Source organism: Coccinella septempunctata, chromosome 2 (assembly GCF_907165205.1).
Source record: "Coccinella septempunctata chromosome 2, icCocSept1.1, whole genome shotgun sequence".
Lineage (NCBI taxonomy): Eukaryota > Metazoa > Arthropoda > Insecta > Coleoptera > Coccinellidae > Coccinella > Coccinella septempunctata.
Genome location: NC_058190.1, coordinates 25,121,171 through 25,146,336, shown reverse-complemented (window position 1 = coordinate 25,146,336; position 25,166 = coordinate 25,121,171). Strand labels below are relative to the sequence as shown.

At 34.1% G+C, this 25,166-nt stretch overlaps 1 protein-coding gene across 2 annotated transcripts in view; it reads right to left on the bottom strand.

The window, feature by feature from the left end:
- Positions 1 to 25,166, bottom strand: part of LOC123306758 (zinc finger SWIM domain-containing protein 4-like) — a 198,380-nt gene that overhangs the window by 19,977 nt on the left and 153,237 nt on the right. For both annotated transcript variants that reach the window (XM_044888887.1, XM_044888888.1), the window contains exon 2: positions 1,414 to 1,525. In XM_044888887.1, the coding sequence (XP_044744822.1) occupies positions 1,414 to 1,525 (112 nt within the window). The remainder of the gene's footprint in view (positions 1 to 1,413; positions 1,526 to 25,166) is intronic.

Below are 25,166 nucleotides of genomic sequence, written 5' to 3'. Positions count from 1 at the left end.
CGCAGGCTGGTATCATGTTTCACCAGTTTCGGAGCAGCCTTAAAGTCAATAATAATTTTAGCTTGTGAGCTAAGTATAGTCGATTGTGCCAAGTTTGAATCTTTCTCCTAGTGCAATATTTATATGAGTTATTGGCAGATCCAGAACTGTTGACTCACCCTGTATATACGGGGTGATTCCGAGTGGAATATTACACGTTATTATAAGACGATTAAGGTGAGAACGAGGGTGAGAAAGCCTTTGTTCAAATGTTGGTAGTTTGTGAGATAATTTTTGCAGTATCAAAATGAAAATTGACATCGTTTGGGAATACCCCTTCCGATAAAAATGATGTATTTTTTATGAAATATCTTTGAAACGTCACATTTTGAAATAACCATTTCAACCGTTTCCCAAAAAAATTATTTCAAGCACTTAAAAATGAAAAATAAGAATGGGTATTTAAAGTTTAAAGCGTTTTGTGAGAATTGCACAAGCTGGCAACATCGACTGAAATATGCCTTGATAATTAAGGACAACGAATGCATTATCTTGATGAGATAGACAAAGATGGCTGTCTATGAAGTCTGCGACGAACGAGAAAGGTCGTAAAATTTTATGGGATTTTTATGGCCGGTTGCAGTTGAAACTCGCCAGTAAGTACGCTCCTGTAGATCAACAGCTGTTATTTTATAAACAAGCTGATAGGACATTGTTCTTTTTATTTTCTAGTAGGCGGTGTTGCCCAATCGTCAACTTGAAACCAAGCGATTTAAATTTCAAAACCGCATATTTGAAGAATGATTTTGAATATTTGAAAAAATCATGAATGAAACTCATAATTATTCAGTTTAAACTTGCATATGCAGTGAGGAGAATTCCCCATTATATGAACATTTATTAGAATTGCAATTTATGCATCTTCAAATACTAAGACTACCGGGATGGCTTTTGTTTTTATTATAATAGGTACGCTTTTATCATTCAATCGTTTCAAAATCACAATTCAATATACTTTACTGCCACTTGTATAACGCAAGTTTGGCTCAAACCTCGTTTAATTACATGCAGTAAAACGATTCCTTTTCGTGTATCAATTTGTCAACGAATGTTTATGAAAATGTAGTGTGAAATGATGAAATTAAAAAGTAATTTTTAAGGAACAAATTGAATTTTCCTCTATACACTTCCTTTTACTCTATCTTATTTATGTTCAATTCCGTTAATGGATATAAGGAACAGCAAGGCCCCAACGTTCCTTCGTTAAATAATGAAGCAATAAAGACAAGACAAATACATCCGAATATAGGTCCATTAAACGAAACCCACCCTCGCTACCCCCAGCGCTCTCCATTATTCAATATACTGAATCATTTGTGAACTCATAAATGCATGATGCTATTGATCCGCCATTCTGCCCATTCGCGTACTTACCTATCGAAACTGACGGCAACTTTAAATTTTTGAGGAGGCTCTAAGCCCCCACAAGGCAGGGTAGGCGGTGGCGAACTTCTGCAAGCCGAAACAACTCCACTCAGGTGGAAACCTGCAAAGGAAAAAGGAATTAATCAACAATAACATGAGGGAGGTAGGGTAGGTATACAGGGTGAGTCTTTGACTCGTACAATTATTTTAACAGTATAATCTTGAGGTCGAAAAAAACACTGATTTCCTGTACCATTTTTTCCCATTCGACCCTTATATAAATATATTGTCATTTTGAGTTTTCATAATGAGCTGTACCATCCATGGAAAAACAAAATTACCTTCAGAATAACTAAGTAAAATTCAGCCAAAGTACCCAATTTTTCAAATTTCCCAGATACTTTTTATTTGTGAACATCAAATTACTCGAAAACGGCGCATTATATACAGGGTGAATCTCTGACTGGTACAAATATTATAAGAGTAGATTCTTGAGGTCAAACACTTTTTTCCTAAACCATTTTTTCCGATTCGGCTCTGATAAAAAGATATAGCCATCATAAGTATTCATAATGAGCTGTGCCATCCATGGAAATACAAAATTACATTCAGAATTACTAAGTAAATCTGTGACACTACAAATCTGTGGATCTTTCAAGCAGAGTTGTATTCAGCCAAAGTACCCAATTTTTCAAATTTCACAGATACTTTTTATTTGTGAACATCAAATTACTCGAAAACGGCGCATTATACAGGGTTAAAAATATTTAGAGGGGGACTACAGGCTACAGAGATATCGAAAACCGTTAGAGATACAGGGTAGCTTAAATTACGAAAAAGTTGCGTTATTCTATTCAAGGATGAGTGGGTGGGTGTAAAGAGTTTCCAAATATCTCTGATGGTTCCTGAGATATCTCATAACTCATTTGTTTCTGGAGATAACTACACGAAATTCGGTGTGTAGCCATAATCCTATATGGCCATTATATTGGTGTACTACTTTTTTGTAATTTAAGCCACCCTTCATTTTTCGATATTCCTATAGTTAGCCTCTAAATAGTTCTAACCCCGTATAAAGAGTGAGTCTCTGACTGGTACAAATACACTGCGCAAAAAAATTAACGCACATTCTGAAAATCTCAATTTTAATGAAAGTTAACTCTACATTGACTTTATAACTTATTTTTTATGTTCTCTCGGGAAGGTTTTGAACGAAACAAGACACATTAAATGGAAGAAAAATTCAGGATTTCACCGAATCTGTGAATGTGAAAGAAGAGAAATGAACAATTTTCAAAATACTGAAATGCTGATAAGTGATTTAATACTTGGTATTTCTACCCCTTGCGTTAATTACAGCTCGGCAACGACGGTTACGGTTCATACTCAAAATGAGTGATCTTAAAATGTTCTGATCTAATCCTTCCCAGATTTCTCCGAGTTGGATTCCTAAGTCATTAAGAGTAGCTCTATGATTTTCTGAACTTCTCAGCCTTCTACTGAGGTTGTCCCAAACCTGCTCAATCGGATTGAGATCTGGACTTCTTGCTGGCCATTCCATTCGAGAGACTTCAACCTCTTCAAGGTACTCCTGAACGATACGCGCACGATGGGGTCTGGCATTATCGTCCATAAAAATGAAATGTTCACCAATGTATGAGGCAAATGGCACTACATGCTCTTCAAGAATGTTCCTTATATACTTATCAGCATTCATAGCTCCATTATCAACGACCACTAGGTCTGTGCGAGCAGTCAAAGATATTCCACCCCATATACCATAATCGATCCTCCCCCGAAACCAGTAGTATTCAGGAAATTGCACTGAGCATATCTTTCATGTGGACGTCTGTATACAAGGGAACGTCGATCACAATGATAGAGGCAGAATCTAGACTCATCTGTGAAGAGAACTCTTTCCCAATCGGCCTCTTCCCAATGGATATGCTCTCTCGCAAAATACAAACGCGCCCTTCGATGGGCTGGAGTAAGAGCTGGGCCTCTTGCCGCGACACGAGGCCTTAAATCATATTCTCTGAGGCGATTTCTTATTGTCTGAGTGCTAATTTGCACCTCATGAGTTTGCTCAAGCTGAATTTGAAGGAGGCGAGCGGTTGCAAACCGTTGTCTCAACGAAGAAACTCTCAAGTAACGTTCTTGAATGGCAGTTGTTACCCGTGGTCTACCCTGTCCTGGTCTTCGGACATTCATACCTGTCTCCCTGAATCGCTGCAACATTCTGGACACACTTGTATGGGAAACTCCAAACCTTTCTGCAATTCTTGTGTATGTCCACCCTTCTTCTCGCTAAACTACCGCTTGGGCAGATTCCTCTTGGGTCAAATTGCGTGTTTCGCGTTGCATAGCGATCTAGTGTAGAAAATCAAACGAAAGAAAAACTATTGATCACTAGAATTGATCGAGAACAACTGATTTTAGAATGGAGCCAATACATTCAAAATCTGATAATATCATCTTTTTTTATTCCTGCTAGGAAAAAACATCTGTATTGAAGAAAACCGTTGAAAGTGGATAACATATGCATGCATAATTCTGATAAAAATAATTATCATTCAGAACACCTTCAGTTGTAGAATAAATTTGAGATTTCCATAATGTGCGTTAATTTTTTTGCGCAGTGTATTATAAGGGTAGATTCTTGAGGTAAAAAAAACACTTTTTTCCTATACCATTGTTTCCGATTCGGCTCTTATAAAAAGATATAGCCAATTTAGGTTTTCATAATGAGCTGTGCCACTCAGAAGCAGAATTACCTTCAGAATAACTAGCTAAATGTATGACACTACACATCTGTGGATCTTTTAAACAGCGTTGTATTCAGCCAAAGTACCCAATTTTTCAAATTTCACAGATACTTTTCAATCAATTACTCGAAAACGGCGCATTGTACGAGAAAATATAAAGAATACTTTATTTTCAAAAAACTTCCAAATATTCATTAGATAGTATCCAACTCTGTTTGAATTGAAGCGTTGGGTTCTTTGAATTTTTGGTATTTTTATGATACGTAATAAAAAAACTGGAAAACGTGTGTGATATCTTGTGTTCGAAAAAGTTTCATCAAATGAATGAAAACGTATATTCCGAAATTCATTTCATTCGATAAAACTGTTTGTGAGATAGAACTAAAAATAAAATTTTTTTATGGTTTTTCAACAGCATGTATGTTTTGAACCCAGTCGATTCGGAAAAAAATGGTAAGGGAAAAAAGTGTTTCTTTTGACCTCAAGAATCTACTGTTAAAATATTTGTACGAGTCAAAAGACTCACCCTGTATATCAGAATCGGCCTATTTTTTGAGATCGACTCAAAAATATCACGCGATTGACAGTTTGAGCACCCCTGGCTTACTCGAACCTCCAATTCTTTCAAAGCAGTGGGATACGTATCCCTATAAGAAAAAATCTAGTGATGGTAAATGAGGTGATCGAGCAGGCCTCTTGATGGGATTTTTTTTACCGATATATCTATCAGAGAACCATGGAAAATTCCTCACATTAACAACTTCGTTGCGAGGTCGTGTCTTATCTTGTTGAAACCAAAAGTTTTCATTTATTGTATGATCATCATTGTTATTGAAAAATAAAAGGAAACGAGCAGTGCCGGCCGCAGTTCAAAACGTAAACACTCTAAATAGCGTTTAATTGTCAGACTTTATGCAAAAAAATATGGGTTAATCATTTGTTCGAAGTAACAATCTTCATTCAAACTTTCTGATGATTTTGAGTTTCCTGTGTGATGTATCCATGCACTGTCGAATATGCATGAGATATTATGACGATTCTGCTCCATTCAGGCACAAAAAAATTTCTGTTAACCTTGCCAATTCATTTCGCAAATTTCAGCTCAAGAAAACAAACTGAATACCTGAATACTTATGAGTAAAGGAACGTAAATTGAGTGATGTTTATATTATTTTCAGAGGAAAATGTAGATTCGATTGCATACAAAATATGGAACTTGTTATTTTCTTATTAGAATTTCAAAAAATGACACTGCTCAAAGAAAATAGGAGCACTCAAAATGTTCGTGATCGACCCTACAATAAGTTCATGAACGAAGAAGAGAAAAAGGTCCTATATCCCACAATCTTTATTAGATGTTAAAGAGACTTTCAATGTAGTCTCATTTTCAAGTCATAAAAATACAAGCTACACTATTAAAATGGAAAAATTTCTGTCATAGAGTAGTCTTTAACATCTAATAAAGATTGTGGGACGTAGGACCTTTTTCTCATCGTTCATGATGAACTACCCACACTTATCAATCTTCCAATTTACCCACAATAAGTAAAAAAAAAAGGAAATTAGAATTCATTGAGTTCAACCATTCCATCCCTATAATAAAAGAAAGATTGATAAAAAAAAACTCATCAATGACCAATTCATCCTCAGCAAGAAAAGAACCATCGATGTCTGGCACAAAAAGTAAGGGATGCCATTCAAAAAACTTTTCTACCATCACCACTCGTAGAGGGTACATGAGTTTAAGTTTCATATTTAAAATAAAAATCGATCTGCATTTTTCCATAAAATAGTAAATACCGAAGATATCAATTATGTGCGTTACTTTATTATCACTCGGTATAATTTTTTTTATTTACTTCAGGATGAAATTTATTGCTCGCAAAAGTACCAAGTTAAATGATCGAAAGAAAGTTTCACTCTGTTACTTGTTATTTCGAATTCCTACAGGGAGCGCTAACAACGTAATAAGGTATGACAGGAAATAGCTTTTAGAGCAGTAATCACTAATTACATACGTTATGTAGATAAAAATAACGAACTTAATCGTTTGGATCGAAATGATAACAAGGAGGTCGTTCACTCGAACATCACCTGCTCGTCGAAGCATTGCCATAATGTAAAAAAAATAACTACCCGTATAACTTAAAAACGTATCTAATCGCATATGGATGTAGAAAGGTGAACAGGCTTGGGGGACTGCAATGACTTCTAGATAAAAGAAAAATCAGCTTGCTTCTGTATCAATTGAACATTAAAATTTCAAATTGGAATCTATAGTGAATGTTTTTTTGATATAACGCTGGAATATTTCGAAAATTCTTATGACTTTTTCCCCCACATCTGAAATCCAAGAAATAAATATAGAAAATGATGACAAAGAGTCTAAATAACAAGCCTGAATTCAGGAGAACATTTCTGGAGATTTTCAATATATTTTCCGAAGAAGGAATCTGATATAGGCTCTGGGATAACACCATTACTGGTTAAGCAATGCTTTTGTAAAAATTGCTTCTGTCAAAAAGTAAATAATTCTGAGGAGAAATTCTAAAAATAACAATTTGGTACTAAAATATAATGGCAAAATGACACCATCGAAATGCGAAGTTAGCACCCACATTTTCGAAAATCCTCCAATTTGTGCTTCCAATAGCACTTCATTAGTAACTATTGGTAACGCCAAAATTTTCTATATAAAGGTTGAAAACACCGCATTCCGCTGGGTACTAACTATGCAGATATCGATTTCTCGCTAAAAATAAAAGTCTATCGTTAGTAACTATTTGTACCACAAAATCTTTCCTTTGTAACCTAACCTATAGTGGAAAAACAACATGCGAAGTTAACTGTTAACACCCATTTTTTCGAAAATGAAGAATATTCTTTTCATTCGTTACAAACTCGTAAGTAACTACATATTTGTAACACTAAAATTTTCGATTGTACCTCGAGGATAGTGGTAAAAAAGCACCGCATTCCACTGGGTTCTATTTTCAAGGGCACCAACTGTTCGATTTTTCGCGGAAAATTGAATAAGTTGGAAAGTCCATCATTAGTAACTACTTGTAACACAAAAACCATTGTTTCCAACATTATGTTTTCAAAAGGTGTTTTCAACGGTGAGGCTTTTTCTTGACATAATGTAGAACACATCGAAATAAGTCGTTTAACCTAAAACAGTTTACATAAAATGTCCAAGATGGCTGAGATACAACCCCTAGTTAGTTTTTGCGATGCAAGGCCAAAACCAAACAAAACATAAACATATATGGCTGGACAATGAATGGTTCAGTACCAAGTTCATCGGATTAGATGCATCAGGTCACTTTTGAGAGAATCATAATTGTTCTTTCGTGCAATTTAGGGTAAAAAAAAATTTAGAAAATCGAGGCAGTTTCTTGAAAGTGCTGTTAGTTATGTTGAAAAAGTGCTATGATGTTTCCCATTTCATTCCATTTTTACGACGATTGTTGGAACACAAAGCAAGAAGATTGTGATGCCCATTGTGAAAAAATTAGTGAATAATTTTGACGAATTTTATTGGTGAGATTTTGAAGTTTTTTACACTTGTTTCCTATGTCTCTTCTGTCAGTTGGTATCGAAATGAGCTATTTCATAAAACCGTGTAAGTTAAAAAATAATGAGATCAATTCGGCAATCTTAAGTTTACGTGGTAATTTTCATTACCACGTAAATATCGAACGAGCCAATATCCTAAACGAAACCACATGATCGAATCAGGAGATAAGTTTTTTCCCACTGCTTTGCGATAATTCAGCTAACAAACGATCTAAGGTCGTATAAGGATCTATTTCAGTCATAATTTTTAATTTTTTTTTCAACTTTAGTCATTTTGAAAGTTTGTAATTTTTGGTGAAACGCTTCATTTTGACCAGTTCTACCTTCTCAGCCTCACCTTCAAATACATCCTGTATTTGAGGTTCAAACGAAAATTTTGGTGTTACAAATAGTTACACTAGCTCGCTCCGCAGACATGAATTGTATCGAACATGCTTAGGCAGAGATGATAAACTATCTGGAGCAGCTTTCCAACTCTTTGCTGGATACTAGGACAAATTTTTCCCAAAATTTAATTAATTATTGTCTCGTCGAAAATTTACCTTGACGGGTTAGTGCGTCAGACCAGCTCGTACTAGCTTTACCGAGAGAGTATAAGCTAGGAAAATACACACGCTGCTATTTTAGCATGTCAATGATAATTGAATGTTCACTTATTAGACCGCGTGCTGCAGGTGCCACACCCTCATGATACAGGGTCTTTATGAATAATTATAACATCGCTGTGGGTTTTGAATTATTCTTGGTCCCTTCATAATAACAAATATTATGGAATTTAAAAATTTACAGTCGTTCTTATGATTGTCATCAAATCTTGTTGAAATTTCGCGAAACTTCTGCATTCAAAAGTGTTGAAATTATTGAAATCTGCAGAATGAGAATATTTCGAAGCTCACGTTCATCTACAGAATGTCCCACTAGTGCCAAAGCGGACAATATCTGCGTAACCGTCGAAGTTAAGCAAAATTTTTTGATGCAAACTTGAATTACTCCAAGAATAGCACAATCCAAAAAATATTTTCGTATATATCGGGTGTTCCACGAAAGAGAAATAAAGGGTGACTTTGATTCTTCAAATGGGACACACTATATTCAATAGTGTTTTTCAATTTTCTGCATGCTCATGTATACTTTTCACATATTTTCCCTCAACAGTTTTCGAAATATTTGTTATTTTGCCAAAAAAATAAAATAGCCAGCTATAATAAAGCGTCTCCAGCATATGAAGTGTCCGCAAAAAGACTATCAACATGACGAATTTCAAATCGATTCATCTTTATTTTTTCAAATGCAATGCATATGATTTTTTTCATCATATTCATATTGAGTCGTATGCATAAAGAAGAGTATTTGCTTTTACTATAATACTATCTTTGTCAGTTGCTTATAAAATGTATAATTTCCTTTCAATAAACTGAAGTGAAAGCTTTTACTACTTCTTTATGCATATGGCCCATTATGTAGTTAACAAAAAGTGATGTAAAATGAATAGTCATTTTGATGATGAAAAAAATCATATGCATTGCATTTGAAAAAATGAAGATAAATTGTTTTGAAGTTCGTCATGTTGATATTCCTCTTGTGGACACTTCATATGCTGGAGATGCTTTATTATAGCTGGCTATGATTCTTTGAAGTCTTTTCTTTCAATCCATGTAAAGCTGTAATTGGTTTGTGCAAGGGTTCGTGAATTATAATTGAATAACATAGCCTCTCTAGTCCATTCACATTTATTTTAGCAGTCGGTTGGCCATGAAATAATTTTCTCAAGTTTTTCTGACTAGAACGGAGTAGGGTTGTCACTCATGAAATGTCGTTAATGTCATAACGCTGTTGCCACAACTAATATCAATTTTTATTACGAAAATGCCGAAAGTGGTTTCAGGAAGTGCTATTTAGAATTCAGGTCCGCTCATTCAAATAGTTATACCCTGATATTCTAAAATCCACAATACGTCAGACGGTAGCGAACATATTCAATGTAAGAGAATTTATATTATGTTTCATCTGAATCTAAACGACTTATATTTCAGCTGAATATTTCCACAATCACAAAGATTGTGAAGAAGAGGATAACAAAGAATTCGCTTCTATTGGGAGACCCAAAAAAGTGGTGGCATTTGAGAATTTTATGTTTGAGTGAATTAATGCGAAAAGTTTACTACAGGCTTTTAGATGAATGCCATCGTAGAATAAGTTCCCAAAAATTTATTTTTCTATTTTTTCTTTGACTTGTCCTATACATTGTAAATGTCTCAAGGTACCAATAAATACCTCTTATTATTATTATAATATCAATGTATTAAGATGAACAGCCACAAATATGCACCTGTTGTCCTGTTAATTGTTTATTCATGTGAAATTTTTGTTCAAAGGTGAAGTTCATCTTGACCTGAAACTTCCTTTAATTCCTTTTACTTATATTGATGCAAGATGATTTTTGTTGAAGAATTTAGCATTCTTGTAATTATCTGTTAATTCCTTCGGGAGATACCCATTCCCAACCACTGCATCATATATGCATTTCATTTTCGGGTTAATATTTTTTAAATCTACAACTGATGTAACGTATTCAAACTTTAGCCAAAGAAAATAACAAACATTAATTCTCCTCAAGCTAGTGCATATTATATTATACTGATCTCTTGTATTTTCCATGCAAGATCTGGATTTGGTGTGCCTTCAATCAATTTGTATAAACTTCAATTATGTTCGTCACATATTTTCCGAAGAGATTCGACATTGTGATCAAATCTGTTATTATAATAACAGAAACTTTTACGTAGAACAACCAACATAGCGTTGATTTAAAACCAAAAAAAATTTTGACAAGCTTCATAACCCCACATTTTCGTACTATACAGAGTGAAATGTGTCAAATTTCTATGGCCAACCGAGTGCTAAAATAAAAGTGAACGGAGTATAGAGGTATCATTATTTTGTCAAAATGACAAATATTTCGAAAACTATTGAAGAAAAATATGTGGAAAGTATACAAAAGCATGTAGGAAGTTCCAGAGAATTGAAAAACACTACTGAATATAGTGTGTCCCATTTGAAAAATTAAAGTCAACCTCTATTCCTTTTTTGTGGGACACCCGATATATTCGAAAATATTTTTAGGTTGTGCCATTCATGGAGTAATTCAAGTTTTGCATCAAAAAATTTTGCTTAACTTTGACGGTTACGCTTATATTGTCAGCTGCGGCACTAGTGGGACACCCTGTATAAAAGACCTGCAAGTTCATAGCTTAGCTCTTAGCTTAGCGGATCGGTTTTGCCTCACCCTTCTAAACACTCTTTCGTTATGCCTGAAATTAAGAGTTCTATCATATTTTCCTCTTCTTTAGGCGTCCATCATTCCTAGAGGACAAAAGCCTAGAATTCCACCATAGGAATGCTTTTCCCGTCAGTCGATATTAGCATATTGTCGATTAGTCGGAAGTTTCAAATGGGCCTGCATGTTGTTGTGAAACGAATAATCGAAAGAAATGAAAATAGTTTAAATATTAATACGGAACGTGGTACATAATTCGATGACAGCGAGAAAACAGTTCCTTTTCAGAGTAGAAAGTAGCTCTGCTGGCAGGCCGAAAGGTGACCTCGTGGGAATTCCGATAATTCGGAGAAGAATCCGGCAAATACTTCGAGATCCGGACGTATAAAATGAAAAATATACGAAAACCACGTTCCGCTCAGCCAGAAGTAGACCTATTCGTGAATTAGGAAACGAAGAACAGATGTTTGGTTGGACATGATCAAATTCCTTCCTTCTGTTCGGAACGAATGGAACTATGTAATTTCTAAAAAACATCTAGGTCTCTTTGATTGAACAATCGAACCTATACTTATTATACTCCATTATCTTTAATTTCAGCACTCGGTTGGCCATGAAATAATTTTCTCAAGTTTTTGTAACTAGAACTGAGTAAGGTTGACACTCATTAAATATCGTTAATATCATAACGCCGTTGCCACAACTAATATCAATTTTTGTTACGAAAATGCCGGAAGTGATTGAAAAAAAGAGAAGACGACTTATATTTTAGCTGAATGTTTCCATAATAAGAAAGATTATCAATGAAATGAAGAGGATGACAAAGAATTTCCTTCTATTGGGAGATCCAAAAAAGTGGTGGCATTTAAGAATTTTATTTTAGGGTGAACGAATGAGAAAAGTTACTACAGGATTTTCGATGAATGTCATCGCAGAATAATTTCCAGAAAATTAATTTTTCCATTTTTCATTTGACTTGTACTTTTAGATAATAAATGTCTTAAGGGATCAATATATAATAATTATCATTATATCAAAGTATGAAAAAAAAAACAGCCATAAATACGAGCCAGTTGTCCTGTTAACTTTTGATTCATGTGAAATTTTTGTTTGAAGGTGAAGTTCCTCTTTCCTTGAGACTTCCTTTAATTATTTTGACTTCCATTGGTGCATGATGATTTTTTGTTGAAGAATTCAACATTCTTGTAATTATCCGTTTTTTTCCATTCCCTACCACTGATGTAACGCCTTCAACATTTAGCCAAAGAAGATAACCAACAACAAGCTACTTCATATTAATGTGTCAATAATTAAATTTTCTTCCATAGCAAAAATAAATATATTTTAAAACTGATCTCTTGTATTTTCCATACAAATAACTAGATTTGGTTTGCCATCAATCAGTTTGTATTTACGTCAATTATGTTCGTCACATATTTTCGACTTCATATTTTCCGAAGTGAATCGTCATTATGATAAAATACGTAATTACTATGAGACTTTCACGTAAAACGGACAACATAGCACTGATTTAAAACCAAAAAATATTTTGAAAAGCGTCATAACCTCACATTTTCGTACTATACAGAGTGAAAAGTGTCAAATTTCCATGGCCGACCGAGTGCTTAAATAAAAGTGAATGGACTATACTCGTATCAAGATTTATTGACATATCAGGAGGCTGTGGAAAATCGAAAATATGTTGATAATGGTCGATCCAGTTGCAAAATTCGGGTTGGTACCTATTAAGAATAACACTGACCCATAGACCTATTCGAGGACCTATTACAGTATAACACAATAAGTCCTATGCCCTTGAAGAAGATTCGAATTTTGTACTATTTTTCATGTCCTTGGTCTATCAAAATAATCAATTTTGAAAGTCTATAGATTAGTAGTTTTGAATGTAAGAATTTCTTTCGTGAAATATTTTTGTAGGTTATAATTATATAGTAGGTGAATGAAAACACTATAAATATATGTAAATACTTGGGTGATTTTAATTAGTACTCAACATGTTTCGAGCTAACACAGCTTATCCTCAGGAGCAAATTACACAAGTTGAGCTGAAAACGAGAAAAACATGGAGAAAACACAAAAACACTCAACCACAAAAAAGGCGTAACATTGGATAAAACAAAATTAACACAGCAGAATTGCACAAATGAAATGAAACAACGAAATCAAAGGGGCAAAAAAGCCACAAAGATAGGAAACTAATATAAAAGATCAGTTATATAAAAGTCATTAATATAAAACACTCAAAAGTCAATAGTTTTATATGATGGACATTTATTATAATTCATTTTTTATATTAGTTATGTAAAAGGTCATTAATATAAAACATTCAAAAGTCAATAGTTTCATATTAATGACTTTTATATAACTTATATAAAAAATCAGTCATAATAAAAGTCCATGATATAAAACTGTTATATTAATTGACTTTCATACAACCAATCTTTTATATTAGTTTCCAACCATTGTGGCTTCCTTGCCCCTTTGATTTCGTTGTTTCATTTCATTTGTGTAATTCTGTTGTGTTATATAATTTTGTTTCATCCAATGTTACGCTTTTTCTTTTGTGTTTGAGAGTTTTTGTGTTTTATCCATGATTTTCTCGTTTTTAGCTTCACTTGTGTGACTTACTCCTGATGATGAGCTGTATTAGCTTGAAACACCGAAGTATTTATATCCGGAATAGTGCTTTCATTCACCTACTATGGACTGCCTAGATATCATTAAATTCTAATTTATAATTATACAGGGTATCCCACGGTGGGTTGCTTATTAGACGTTTAGGATTTTCTGAAAATTATTAATATAATATAATAAAGTTTATGCTTCTGATTTATCTGACTAAAATATAATAAATGTTGCAACGTTGCCTCTTATACGAAAAAATACTACAAACTTCATTATTTAAAATAGGGCAGCTTATTTATTATAAATTTTTTCGCTTCTTTATCCCCATTTGAGTATTTCTGTCTAGTAATCCCTATCCATAATACTCTCGGAGATATTAAAGGTTTTTTACAAAAAATTGCTGAAAACATGGATCCAATGAAGTAGGCAGAGAAAAGATTTCATATTTTAGTGAACTAAATTTTTGAAAAAGGATAACTGAGATTCAGAGGATGAATTTCGTATAGAATAAACTTTTTTCCTAAATTCTTCATTTTGTCACTCGATGAAAAACGGCAAAAAGTTGATTCTTTTCAAATGGAACCCTCTACCTTTTTTCTGATATTTTCAGAGAAAATCGAAAAACATTTATCTAATGATACATCATTAAATGCTTATTTTGATTTTCCATTTGAAAAAATTAATTTTTTGATGAAGAACAATCTTGTAAATCACAAACCAATTTATTTCTACAAGAAACTCATCCTCAGGATCTCAGTGACCTATTCCAAAAATTTCAGCTTCCTAAAATATGAAATGTCTTTCCTCTGCTTATCTCATTGGCATGTTTTGGAAATTTGTTATGGAAAACCGTTATATCCGAAAGTATAAGGAATAGGGATAAGGAAGTATGTGATAAAAATACTCAGATGGAGATAGAGAAACGAAGTTATAATAAATAGGGTGTCTCATTTGAAATAACGAAGTTTGTATTATAGTATTTTTTCGTATTAAGCAGCAACGTCGTAACATTGAAAATAGTTTAGTGAGAAACTAGCCCTACTCAAGATACTTCGAACCATCCGATTTAAAGACGAGAGAAATGATTGTATACCTAATAGGGTTGGAATAAGAAAAGTCATTCTGGGTTTTGTGTACCCATTTTTAGTTTTCTCACACAAGCACTCGAATTTGCCTCATTTACTTGATATGGCCGCAGTCTCCAATCTTCACTCGTATTGTACCTTAAATTTTTGAGCACCTTAATGGCCCCTTCAAGACGACCAACTGCATCAGCAGGAGACCTCAATCAGGCCCCAGCTGTCATCGAAATCGCCGAAGTGAGAATGCAGCATTTCTTATGAGGCGAGCCATTCGGCTGTTCATAAGCGAGTGGCTGTGGCCATTGTCGATATGCATTTGCCTTTGCGACGGATTACGCCGCTGGCTAGGTAACAAAAGAGAATTCCTACGATTCTTCTCAATTAAGGTAAGCGCACATACAACGGCATCGGACGGACGGCATGGAAGGAACGGCACGGCAGCGGCGGAATTTTTATGAAGGTATCGCACATATAACATCGGAATCGCCGGACTCCGGAGGAATAGATTAGTTGCGGTGAGGAACCAGCGTTCGTTCTGGAGGAAGAAGAGTTTCAAAAGCGAAGGAATCGTAGACGAATGTGGATACATGACATATGTAAAAAAGGAAGGATTTTGGAGAATATGTTCATTTATTTCCGGACTTGATGAAGGACGAAAAAAAAATGGTTGCTATAATTTCTGTCACTTAAATTGTACAGGGTGGGCAAATTTCGATGTTTTTGCACTACAGCTTTTAAACCAGAGGAGATAGACAAAATCGGATACCCCATTCTCGTTCTCTTTTTCTGAGAAACTTACAATAGTTACTAGTGATTTTTAGCCACTTTCTTTTGTTTTTGAGTTATAAGCAAAAATTGGAAAAATGGCGATATCGAAATAAATTTATATCTCCGCTAATACTGATGATAGAGCTCTGAAATCGAAACATTATACAGGCACTTTTTTACGTAGAATCCAGTGGCGTGCTCGCCTTTTTAGCAGGATTTTTAATTACGAAGCTATGATCCAAAGTTTTGTTTTTTTAAATGGGAACACTAGTTTTCTGTGCAATTTTTTGAAAGCTTAATTTTTACTGATTTCAAAAATATATAACATCTTATGGTTTGTATCAATATAAATAATAGAAAATGGTCAGAAACCTTTTTTCTCAATATTTCTATGGTTTTAAATTTAGACGAGCACAGAAAAATAGAGTTTCCTATAACAAAAGCCGTCACCTTCCAGCAATGTCATTCTTTCTATGCAGTTTACCAATTTTCACAAAATTTGAATCAGATATATTTAATAAATTTTCATAATAATGAAAAGACTTAAAGAAGGAGACAGTGGTAATCATACGATGCTATATGTTTCTGTGCTCATCAAAAGTTGAAACCATAGAAATATTGAGAAAAAAGGTTTTTGACCATTTTTTATCATTTATATTGATACAAACCATATGATGTTATATATTTTTGAAATCAGTAAAAATTAAGCTTTCCAAAAATTGCACAGAAAACTAGGGTTCCCATTTAAAAAACCATACTTTGGATCATAGCTTCGTAATTAAAATTCCTGCTAAAAAGGCGAGCACGCCACTGGATTCTACGTAAAAAAATGCCTGTATAATGTTTCGATTTCAGAGCTCTATCATCAGTATAAGCGGAGATATAAATTTATTTCGATATCGCCATTTTTCCAATTTTTGCTTATAACTCGAAAACAAACGAAAGTGGCCAAAAATCACTACTACTATTGTAAGTTTCTCGGAAAAAGAGAACGAGAATGGGGTATCAGATTTTGTCTATTTCCTCTGGTTTACTTTTAAACGGGTAATTTCGATGTTTTAGCAGCTTTCTGTAGTGCTAAACCTCGAAATTTGCCCACCCTGTACAATTCATTATAATTTTGTACGCGCAGTATTAAGTTCTCCTGAAAACTCATGCTTTTGCCGTGAATTCGTATTTCGTATGACTACCCGTACAAGCCGCTGCATGTAGAGACTTGTAAAATGACGCAGATGCCGCGGCAATCTCCGATTGGTATCGCACATATGTCGGGATCGGCCGGCACAGCACGCATCGGTCGGAATTTAATTCTCGTTCCTCAATTCCGTCGGATGCGATGCGATGCGATGCCTGCCGTCCGCACATATGTGCGTTGCTCCATTCAGTTCCATTGAAAGTAATTTATTCCGATCCATGCCGTCCGTCCGATGCCGTTGTATGTGCGCTTGCCTTTAGTCAGCAGCGGCGTAACTGATCGCCGGCGAGTGAGGGGCGACCACCCGACATAGTGAGACCGTGAAAAATTACTTCGGAAAACAGAGACTGAGGTTGTTCGCACACGAAGCTCCTGATGCAGTCACGGAGAAGGTTAACTTTAGTGAACAGCTTTGTTCGTCGTGCAATTCTGATATCAATGAGGATTTTGAATTTCAGTCAATGATGCAAAAATTACCTGAAAACAAAGGATTACTCTTTATTTATTGTGGGAAATGTGAATTCTCTAGTTGGATTATTTGGATTGGGAGACGAATCGTCAGATATGAGCACACGAGCATGAGAACTGAATTCTTAAACCCGCCAGACAGTGATTAACTATTAGATGTTTATGGAAAACCAATCACAATTTTGTGCTGCAAATTTGTCAGTAAGAGTTTTCGACAATGAATTTTCTCCCTGAAACAATTTCACACCACTGAAACTTCCGGTTATATCGGAAACAGCCTACTAATCTCATATTTCAAATGGTACACGCAGTATCTCTTTGCATTAGCAAATGCCATATTTTTGGTAAAACTCAACGGTTAATGAGTTATTGGGATTCTTATGAAAAAAATCGTGAAAACAGGAGGTAACACTTTTTAGATTATTTATGATGAGTAATTTCCTTCAAAAGAATCTTAACCATTTTTCATTAATCATATATACACCATTCACTTTTATGAAAGCAGTCGGCTGACCATGGAAATTTGGCACATTCCATACTGTACAGTAGGAAAATGTGAGATTATGACGCTTTCCACAACATTTTTGGGTTTTGAATCAGCGCTTTGTTTGTGTATTTTATCATAACACCCAGAGGATGACTAAAAACCCCCATATGTAGTATCTAGGAGTTCTAGATTCTGATTTATTTCTCGAATTTATTTTTCGAATTTGAATGGAAATTGAAATCACTCTATCTTCTGAAAGGAATCAACGATTTATGCGAAATTTGTAATGAAGATAGCTTCCATGAGGTTCCATAAAACTGCAATCAAATATCATTCGATTTGCAGGACCGTATCGCATAAATTTGGACAGTTCTTAAAAGTTGCGAAATCACCATGTACAATGAATTTCATGATTTTCTTGATATCTGCATAATCTGTGAGATTCATTTATTGAATTTTCCAAATAATATTGCACGGCACCATCCAGGTTGCTGAGAACTGATTTTTTTCTCTTGATAGTGACATAAATTCTTTCTCTCGTGTCGATATTTAACATCCTATTCATCTCATAACGATTTGAATTTTGAAGGTTTATGAATTTATTCAATTGAATATACATTATTGAATGTTTATTTCAGTTTTCATTTGATCGAATACATCAGTTTTCTGAAGCGTAACTCAAAGATGGTTCTTTAGCAATTCTTTATCTTTACCATTTGATTAGCAAGAATGAACTTTAAAGTGTAAAGGTAAAATAAAACAAAAACTAAGCGGCACTCATTGTCTGTTCGAAATGAAGGCCTTCCAATATGAAAGAGCTTCATTTCGAACAGACAATGAGAGTCGCTTAGTTTTTGTTTCATTTTACCCATTTCTTATCCATCACTTTATAATTTATTCTTACTAATCAAATGACTTAAAAATAAATGTCTGTTAAAGACCCATCCTTGCGTTGAGCTTCAGAAAAGTGATGTATATATTCATTTGATTACATTCATAAAGATTCAAAGTTCACTTCGTTATGAGATGAATAGGATGTAAAATATCGAAACGAGAGAAAAAATTATTGTTACTATCAGTCCTCGGCAACTGAATAGTGCTATGCAATATTATTCGGCAAATTGAATAAATGAATCTTACAGTTTACAGAAAATCATGAAGTTTGTCGTACAGGGTGGGCAAAATTGGTGATACCTGAACTACAATTTTTTTCAATCCAACGAGATAGAGGAAAATGCATGGCACGTCTTTTTTCGAGATATTAATAATGTCATCAACTGCATTCCTCTATCTTCAGCTTTAACATAAAGTTGTGTTTTTTCGTATGAAAACAGTAGTTTAAAATTACTTAGAAAGACTGAGGGCGATGTATGATATATTCTCGAATATATTTCTGAACGGTAAAAAAATTGCGATTCTTTCTAAGTCATTTGAAACTACTGGTTTCATAATAAGAAAAACAACTTTATGTTACAGCTCAGAAGATAAACCTGTAGGAGAAAATCATAGTACGCCACTGGATTGCTATAAAAAAAGTGTCTCTATAATGTTTTCATTTCAACATCCTTGCTTGAACAGAAACGGAGATAATGACCAAAGCTGAAATTTCAATTTTGGCCTATAACTCGAAAACTAAAGAAGATAGAGGAATGTATACCTACAGTCGGTTGGCCATGAAATAATTTTCTCAAGTTTTGAGTAAGGTTGGCACTCATGAAATGTGGTTAATGTCATAAAGCCGGCGCCGTTGCCACAACTAATATCATTCAAATAGTTGTAGCCTGATATTCTAAAGTCCACAATACGTCAGACGGTAGCGAACATATTCAATGTAAGAGAATTTATATAATGTTTCATCTGAATCTAAACGACTTCTATTTCAGCTGAATATTTCCACAATCAGAAAGAGTGTGAATGAAGAGGATGACAAAAAATTTCCTTCTATTGGGAGACCCAAGAAAGTGGTGGCATTTGAGAATTTTATGTTTGGGGGAATTAATGCGAAAAGTTACTACAGGATTTTCGATGAATGTCATCGTAGAATAAGTTCCCTAAAATTGATTTTTCTATTTTTCATTTGACTTGTCCTATACATTGTAAATGTCTTAAGGTACCAATAAATACCTTACTATTGTTATTATATCAATGTATTATAATGAACAGCCACAAATACCCCCCAGTTGTGCTGTTAATTGTTTATTCATGTGATTTTGTTCAAAGGTGAAGTTCATCTTGACTTGAAACTTCCTTTAATTCCCTTTACTTATATTGATGCAAGATGTTTTTTGTTGAATAATTTAACATTCTTGTCATCTGTTAATTCCTTCGAGAGATACCCATTCCTAACCACTGCATCATATGGATTTCATCTTCGGGTTAATATTTTTGAAATCTACAACTGATGTAACGTATTCAAATTTTAACCAAAGAAGATTAACTCTCCTCAAGCTAGTGCATATTATGATATTATACTGATCTCTAGTATTTTCCATGCAAATAACCGGATTTGGTATGCCTTCAATCAGCTTGTATAAACTTCAATTATGTTCGTCACATATTTTCCGAAGAGATTCGACATTGTGATAAAATACGTAATAACAGAAACTTCTACGTAGAACGTGCAACATAGCGTTGATTTAAAAGCCAAAAATGTTTTGACAAGCTTTATAACCTCACATTTTCGTACTATATAGAGAGAAATGTGTCAAGTTTCCATAGCCAACCGAGTGCTGAAATAAAAGCAAATGGAGTATACGTGAGAGGTAATATTAGGAATATTGAATAGTTTTCAGTTATTCCTGAATTTCAGCGTAATTTTGGCATATATCTCTATGAAAATGTTTGCAATATATAAAGAATTGAATAGCCGATGTCACCCCGTCGTTATTTTTATCGAAATATGTCGAAAAACCGTCGAAAAATTATAGTGAAAACAAGTTTAATTGACACTAAAGTTCAAGTTTTTTTCTCATAAAAAAACAACTAAATTGAAAAAAAAAAGAGACGTCAAGACGTCCTTTAACTTCAATAAAAAAAAATCAAGGCTTCACGTAAGAAACTGAAAGCGTAAATTAGGAACTACTCTTAGACTCTTTGTCTTTTGTCTAAGGAACTACTGAATGCCGTTTTTGAATGGAGATTCTTGTGGTATTACTTCCCCTTAAGCATCCCCTAGAATCGCCTAAACTATCCCAAGTTCTGATAAGAATAAGACATATCACTACACCTTCATCTTTGTGGACATCATAGATATACATAATTGTATATGTAATGAGTGACCAATAATATCGCACACTTTCTGCACCTAGGAAGCGTGTAGGTTCTATCAATACGAGCGCTAATCGCATTCCGACTGAATTTAGCATGGGTTCGGCGTGGATGATGATCAGTGTGCAACACCGGACAATGCACAAATAAAGCAGAACAGGTATAAACAAATTCAACCTTGAAATCGATCGAAGCTAGAATGGGCGGGGGGTCGGGGTGACCTAGACCCAGACAAGTTTGCCGAGTAGAGAGGACGGCGCGGGCGGGGGGGACCCGGGCTAATAGTCGCGACGCGAATTACACACCAGGGCAGGGGAACACCGTCTGATCTCAGCTCGAACGCCGACCCGGATGGTTTTCGCCGCACGTCGTCTCGGTCGCCGCCGGTTCGATATCTGCAGATTTTCCTGGTGAACGATCGGAATTTCAATTATTCTTATTGTGTCGCGGGGGCGGCACGGAAACAATAATAATAGAAACAGTATTGGTTTTTTTGAAATTTTGCAAATGGCACATATTAGTTTCGAATGCGCGGAATTTACTAGCAGGAAATTCGAAATAGGTGGGTTGTGTAGGGGTTCCCAAATAGCCGAAATTAATGATTTGCATGGAATAGAAAACATAGATTGTAGTCTTTGGATTGTTTTTATTATTGAATGACGTGAAAATATGAAGATCATTCAGATAACCCCGAATTTTTTTTTATTTGATATCAACTGAAACAATAAAAAATATAGTTTTAATTTGAAAATCTCGAGTTTTCATGAATCCTATTTGTCCAAATTGATGATCTTCACATAAACATCCTGTACAGGGTATGAGGGTATCCCAAATTGTTTGATCTTGGCTGTTTTTGATACTTCTAGACTATATCGCTACTATACAGGGTGTTCCTAAATTGAACGTACAAACGAAAAGGGGAGATTCCTTAAGTGAGTTCAAGAAAAAAAAGTCCCATAAACATGGGGTCGCAAACGTTTCGTTTTCGAGATACAGAGTGTTGAAGTTTGAATTTTTTTCAAGTTTTTTTCTCATAGTGTCTACACTTCACAAGATATTCAACTGAAATTTGGCATAGATATTACATTTTAGAGTTCTCACCTCGTGACATGACAATTTCGATAGAAGATCTACAGGGTGATATTTTTTCTGGAACACTGCCACCTATTCTTCTGCAGAACTTTTTTTTGGTGAGCCACTGTTAATTTGAAAAAATGTAAAAAGAAGCTTTGTTCTTATATAATACTAAACTTTTCGGTCTCTTGTAGTTTTGTCGTATCTACCAACGATTTCGAGAAAAAAAATTTTGAACGATTCTCTCGAAATTCTCGTAACTATGATAGGAAGGCCAGTTTGTAATCTGTGGTGAATGAATTCAGTGCCAGTTTTCACACATCAAATTATTGAACGTTTGTTTTTTTAAAAAGTAATATCTATGCCAAATTTCAGTTGAATATCTTGTGAAGTGTAGATACTGTGAGAAAAAAACTTGAAAAAAATTCAAACTTCAACACTCTGTATCTCGAAAACGAAACGTTTGCGACCCCATGTTTATGGGGTTTATTCTTAAACTCACTTAAGGAATCTCCCCTTTTCGTTTGCACGTTCAATTTAGGAACACCCTGTATAGGTAATCACGTTGAAAAGAGTCCTGGGCTCGATTTTTGTGTAAAGTCCATTACTGAAAACCGTGTTTAACGATATCTTCATTCATTTTGTGTTGAAGATATGTATAACCAAATTCTGATATTTTGTCGATTTCGAAAATGTGCAATTACTTCTTTATTTCCGAAAATATCTAAAAAACAAAACTTTCTACATGCATTTTTTTTAAATCTTTTGTATTGAGGGTGGAAAAAAACTTCGATTTTCCAATAAGAATGCATTCTTTTTTTGATCTAATTTTTACAAGAAACATAACCTTTTCAAAAATATATATGGTGAGAGTCTTTGACTAGAACAAAAATTTTAACATTAGATTCCTGAGGTCAAAAGAAACACTTTTTTCCCTTACCATTTTTTCCGAATCACCTCAGTTCAAGAGATACAGGCTGTTGAAAAACCATAAAAAATTATTTTTAGTTCCCGCAAACGATTTTATCGAAGGAAGTACATTCTGGAATACTTATAGTTTTTCATTTATTTGATTGATATTTACATAAGATATCACCCACGTCTTCCAGTTTTTTCATTTTGACCATTACTTACCATAAAAATACCAAAAATTCAGAGTATTTTATATACTAAAAATAAAATCTTCAAGACTTCTGATTTACAGCAGAGAGTCGGGAACGTTAGGAATTCTGTTAAAAGAATATGCCGAATTTGTTAACAGAATTGGTACAGTTGGTACTCGATTTGAGAACTTTTCAGGAGTTTTTTAAAATTGGCTATAGAAATTCTACTCGATATTTCTATTCAAATTGGGTATAACATGATTACACCCAATGATTACATGATAACATGATTTTATTAAAGTTATAGATGTTTCAGGTAACAAATGAAGTTACAATTCGTATCATAGAGATGGTGATTTAATAGGAGTGGACATTTTTGTGTTAAATGGTTTCGTAGAAATCTATCAACAATGGGAATTCCTCTAAAATAGTGATTATGCCTTGAGTATAAAAATAATATATCGACAAAGATGTATATATTTTTTAAGAGCTATTTGTTTTTTGTATCACATGAGATAAAAAAATGATCCATTCGAATTTGAAATAAGGAAGTTGTTTTTTTCACCCTTAGTACAGGAGATAAAATTTTTTCAATATAGGCTCGTATTCGGTATTCCTGTAGAACGTTTTTATCATTTTCAGATATTTTCGAAAGTAAAGAAGTTATGGCACATTTTCTAAATCGACAAAATATCAAGATTTGGTTATATCTTTCAAGACAAATGAAGATTACGTGAAATGGTTTGCGGAGCGGTTTCCACTAATGGACTTTTCACGAAAATCGAGCCCAGGACTTTTTTCAGTCTGGGGTTAATTTGAGTACCCTCCCCTCTTGCTTGAAGTAAAATCAACTGAAACAATAAAAAATATAGGTTGTGAGTTAATATCCTGAGTTTTGTCTTAAGATGCGAAGATCTACTGGGTAAGCCGTTTAAAATAAGACTTTAGTACCGTAGTAGGTTACTTCCGGTATAACCGGAAGTTGCAGAGATCTGAAAATATTCTAGGAAGAAAGTTCATTGTCATTTTCAGCACAAAATTATGATTATTTCTCTATAACGTCTAATAGACGATGGTGGTGCATCACCCTGTATATTTGGCAATCTATATATATATATATATATATATATAATCTGTATATCTGGCAATTTCGCGTTGAAAATGAGTTTAATCGCTCAGGCCGATTTCGTTTATAATGAAAACGCGTTCTAATTAACCCTAAACCGTTAGCTGCCAAATTGTTCATTTTTAGGGTTGCCAACATTTCACTGCATATGAAGGCAGATTCATCTGTATTAATTTTGGTGTAGTTCATAACGTTACCAACTTTTAGGCACAACTCATGCTTATGTCAAGGTGAAAATAAATAATTCCTTGAAACAACCTCACTCATTATTTTTATGGTTTTTCTTCTTCGTATAACGAATAAAAGTTTTTATAGGGTTGATGGTAAAAGAACGATCAGATGTGATTAATAGACTTAGGCAAACTTTAAAAACAGAACAGAAATTAGTCTTCATGAAATTTGAATCGAAGTAGCATGAAAATTAGTTTCGAAATTAGTGGTACCTATTTTAATGACATATACAGGGTGAGTCTTTGACTCGTACTAATATTTTAACAGTAGATTCTTGAGGTAAAAAAAAAAGACTTTTTTCCTTTACTATTTTTTCCGAATCGGCTCGGTTTAAAAAATACAAGCTTTTGAAAAACCATAAACAAATGTTATTTTCAGTTATATCTCACAAACGGTTTGATCGAATGAAATGAATTTTCCTTGCCCTATTAGTATCTCGACATGCGCATTTTTCTCCGTATCTGAACAGACCCTACATAAAACTCTGTGGTCATAGATGAAAATATTCTGTAATATTTTTTATTGTTGACTGTTATCTGTTATTCATTTATTATTTTTGGTTGATAAAACGAAAATATTTCTCGAACATTCGACACGTTTGGTATGAGATTTCCACAGGGGCAAAAACCACCATTTACAGCTATGACCATAGGCTTCCATAGTTAGGGGGAAACATAGATAAAAATTGATACAT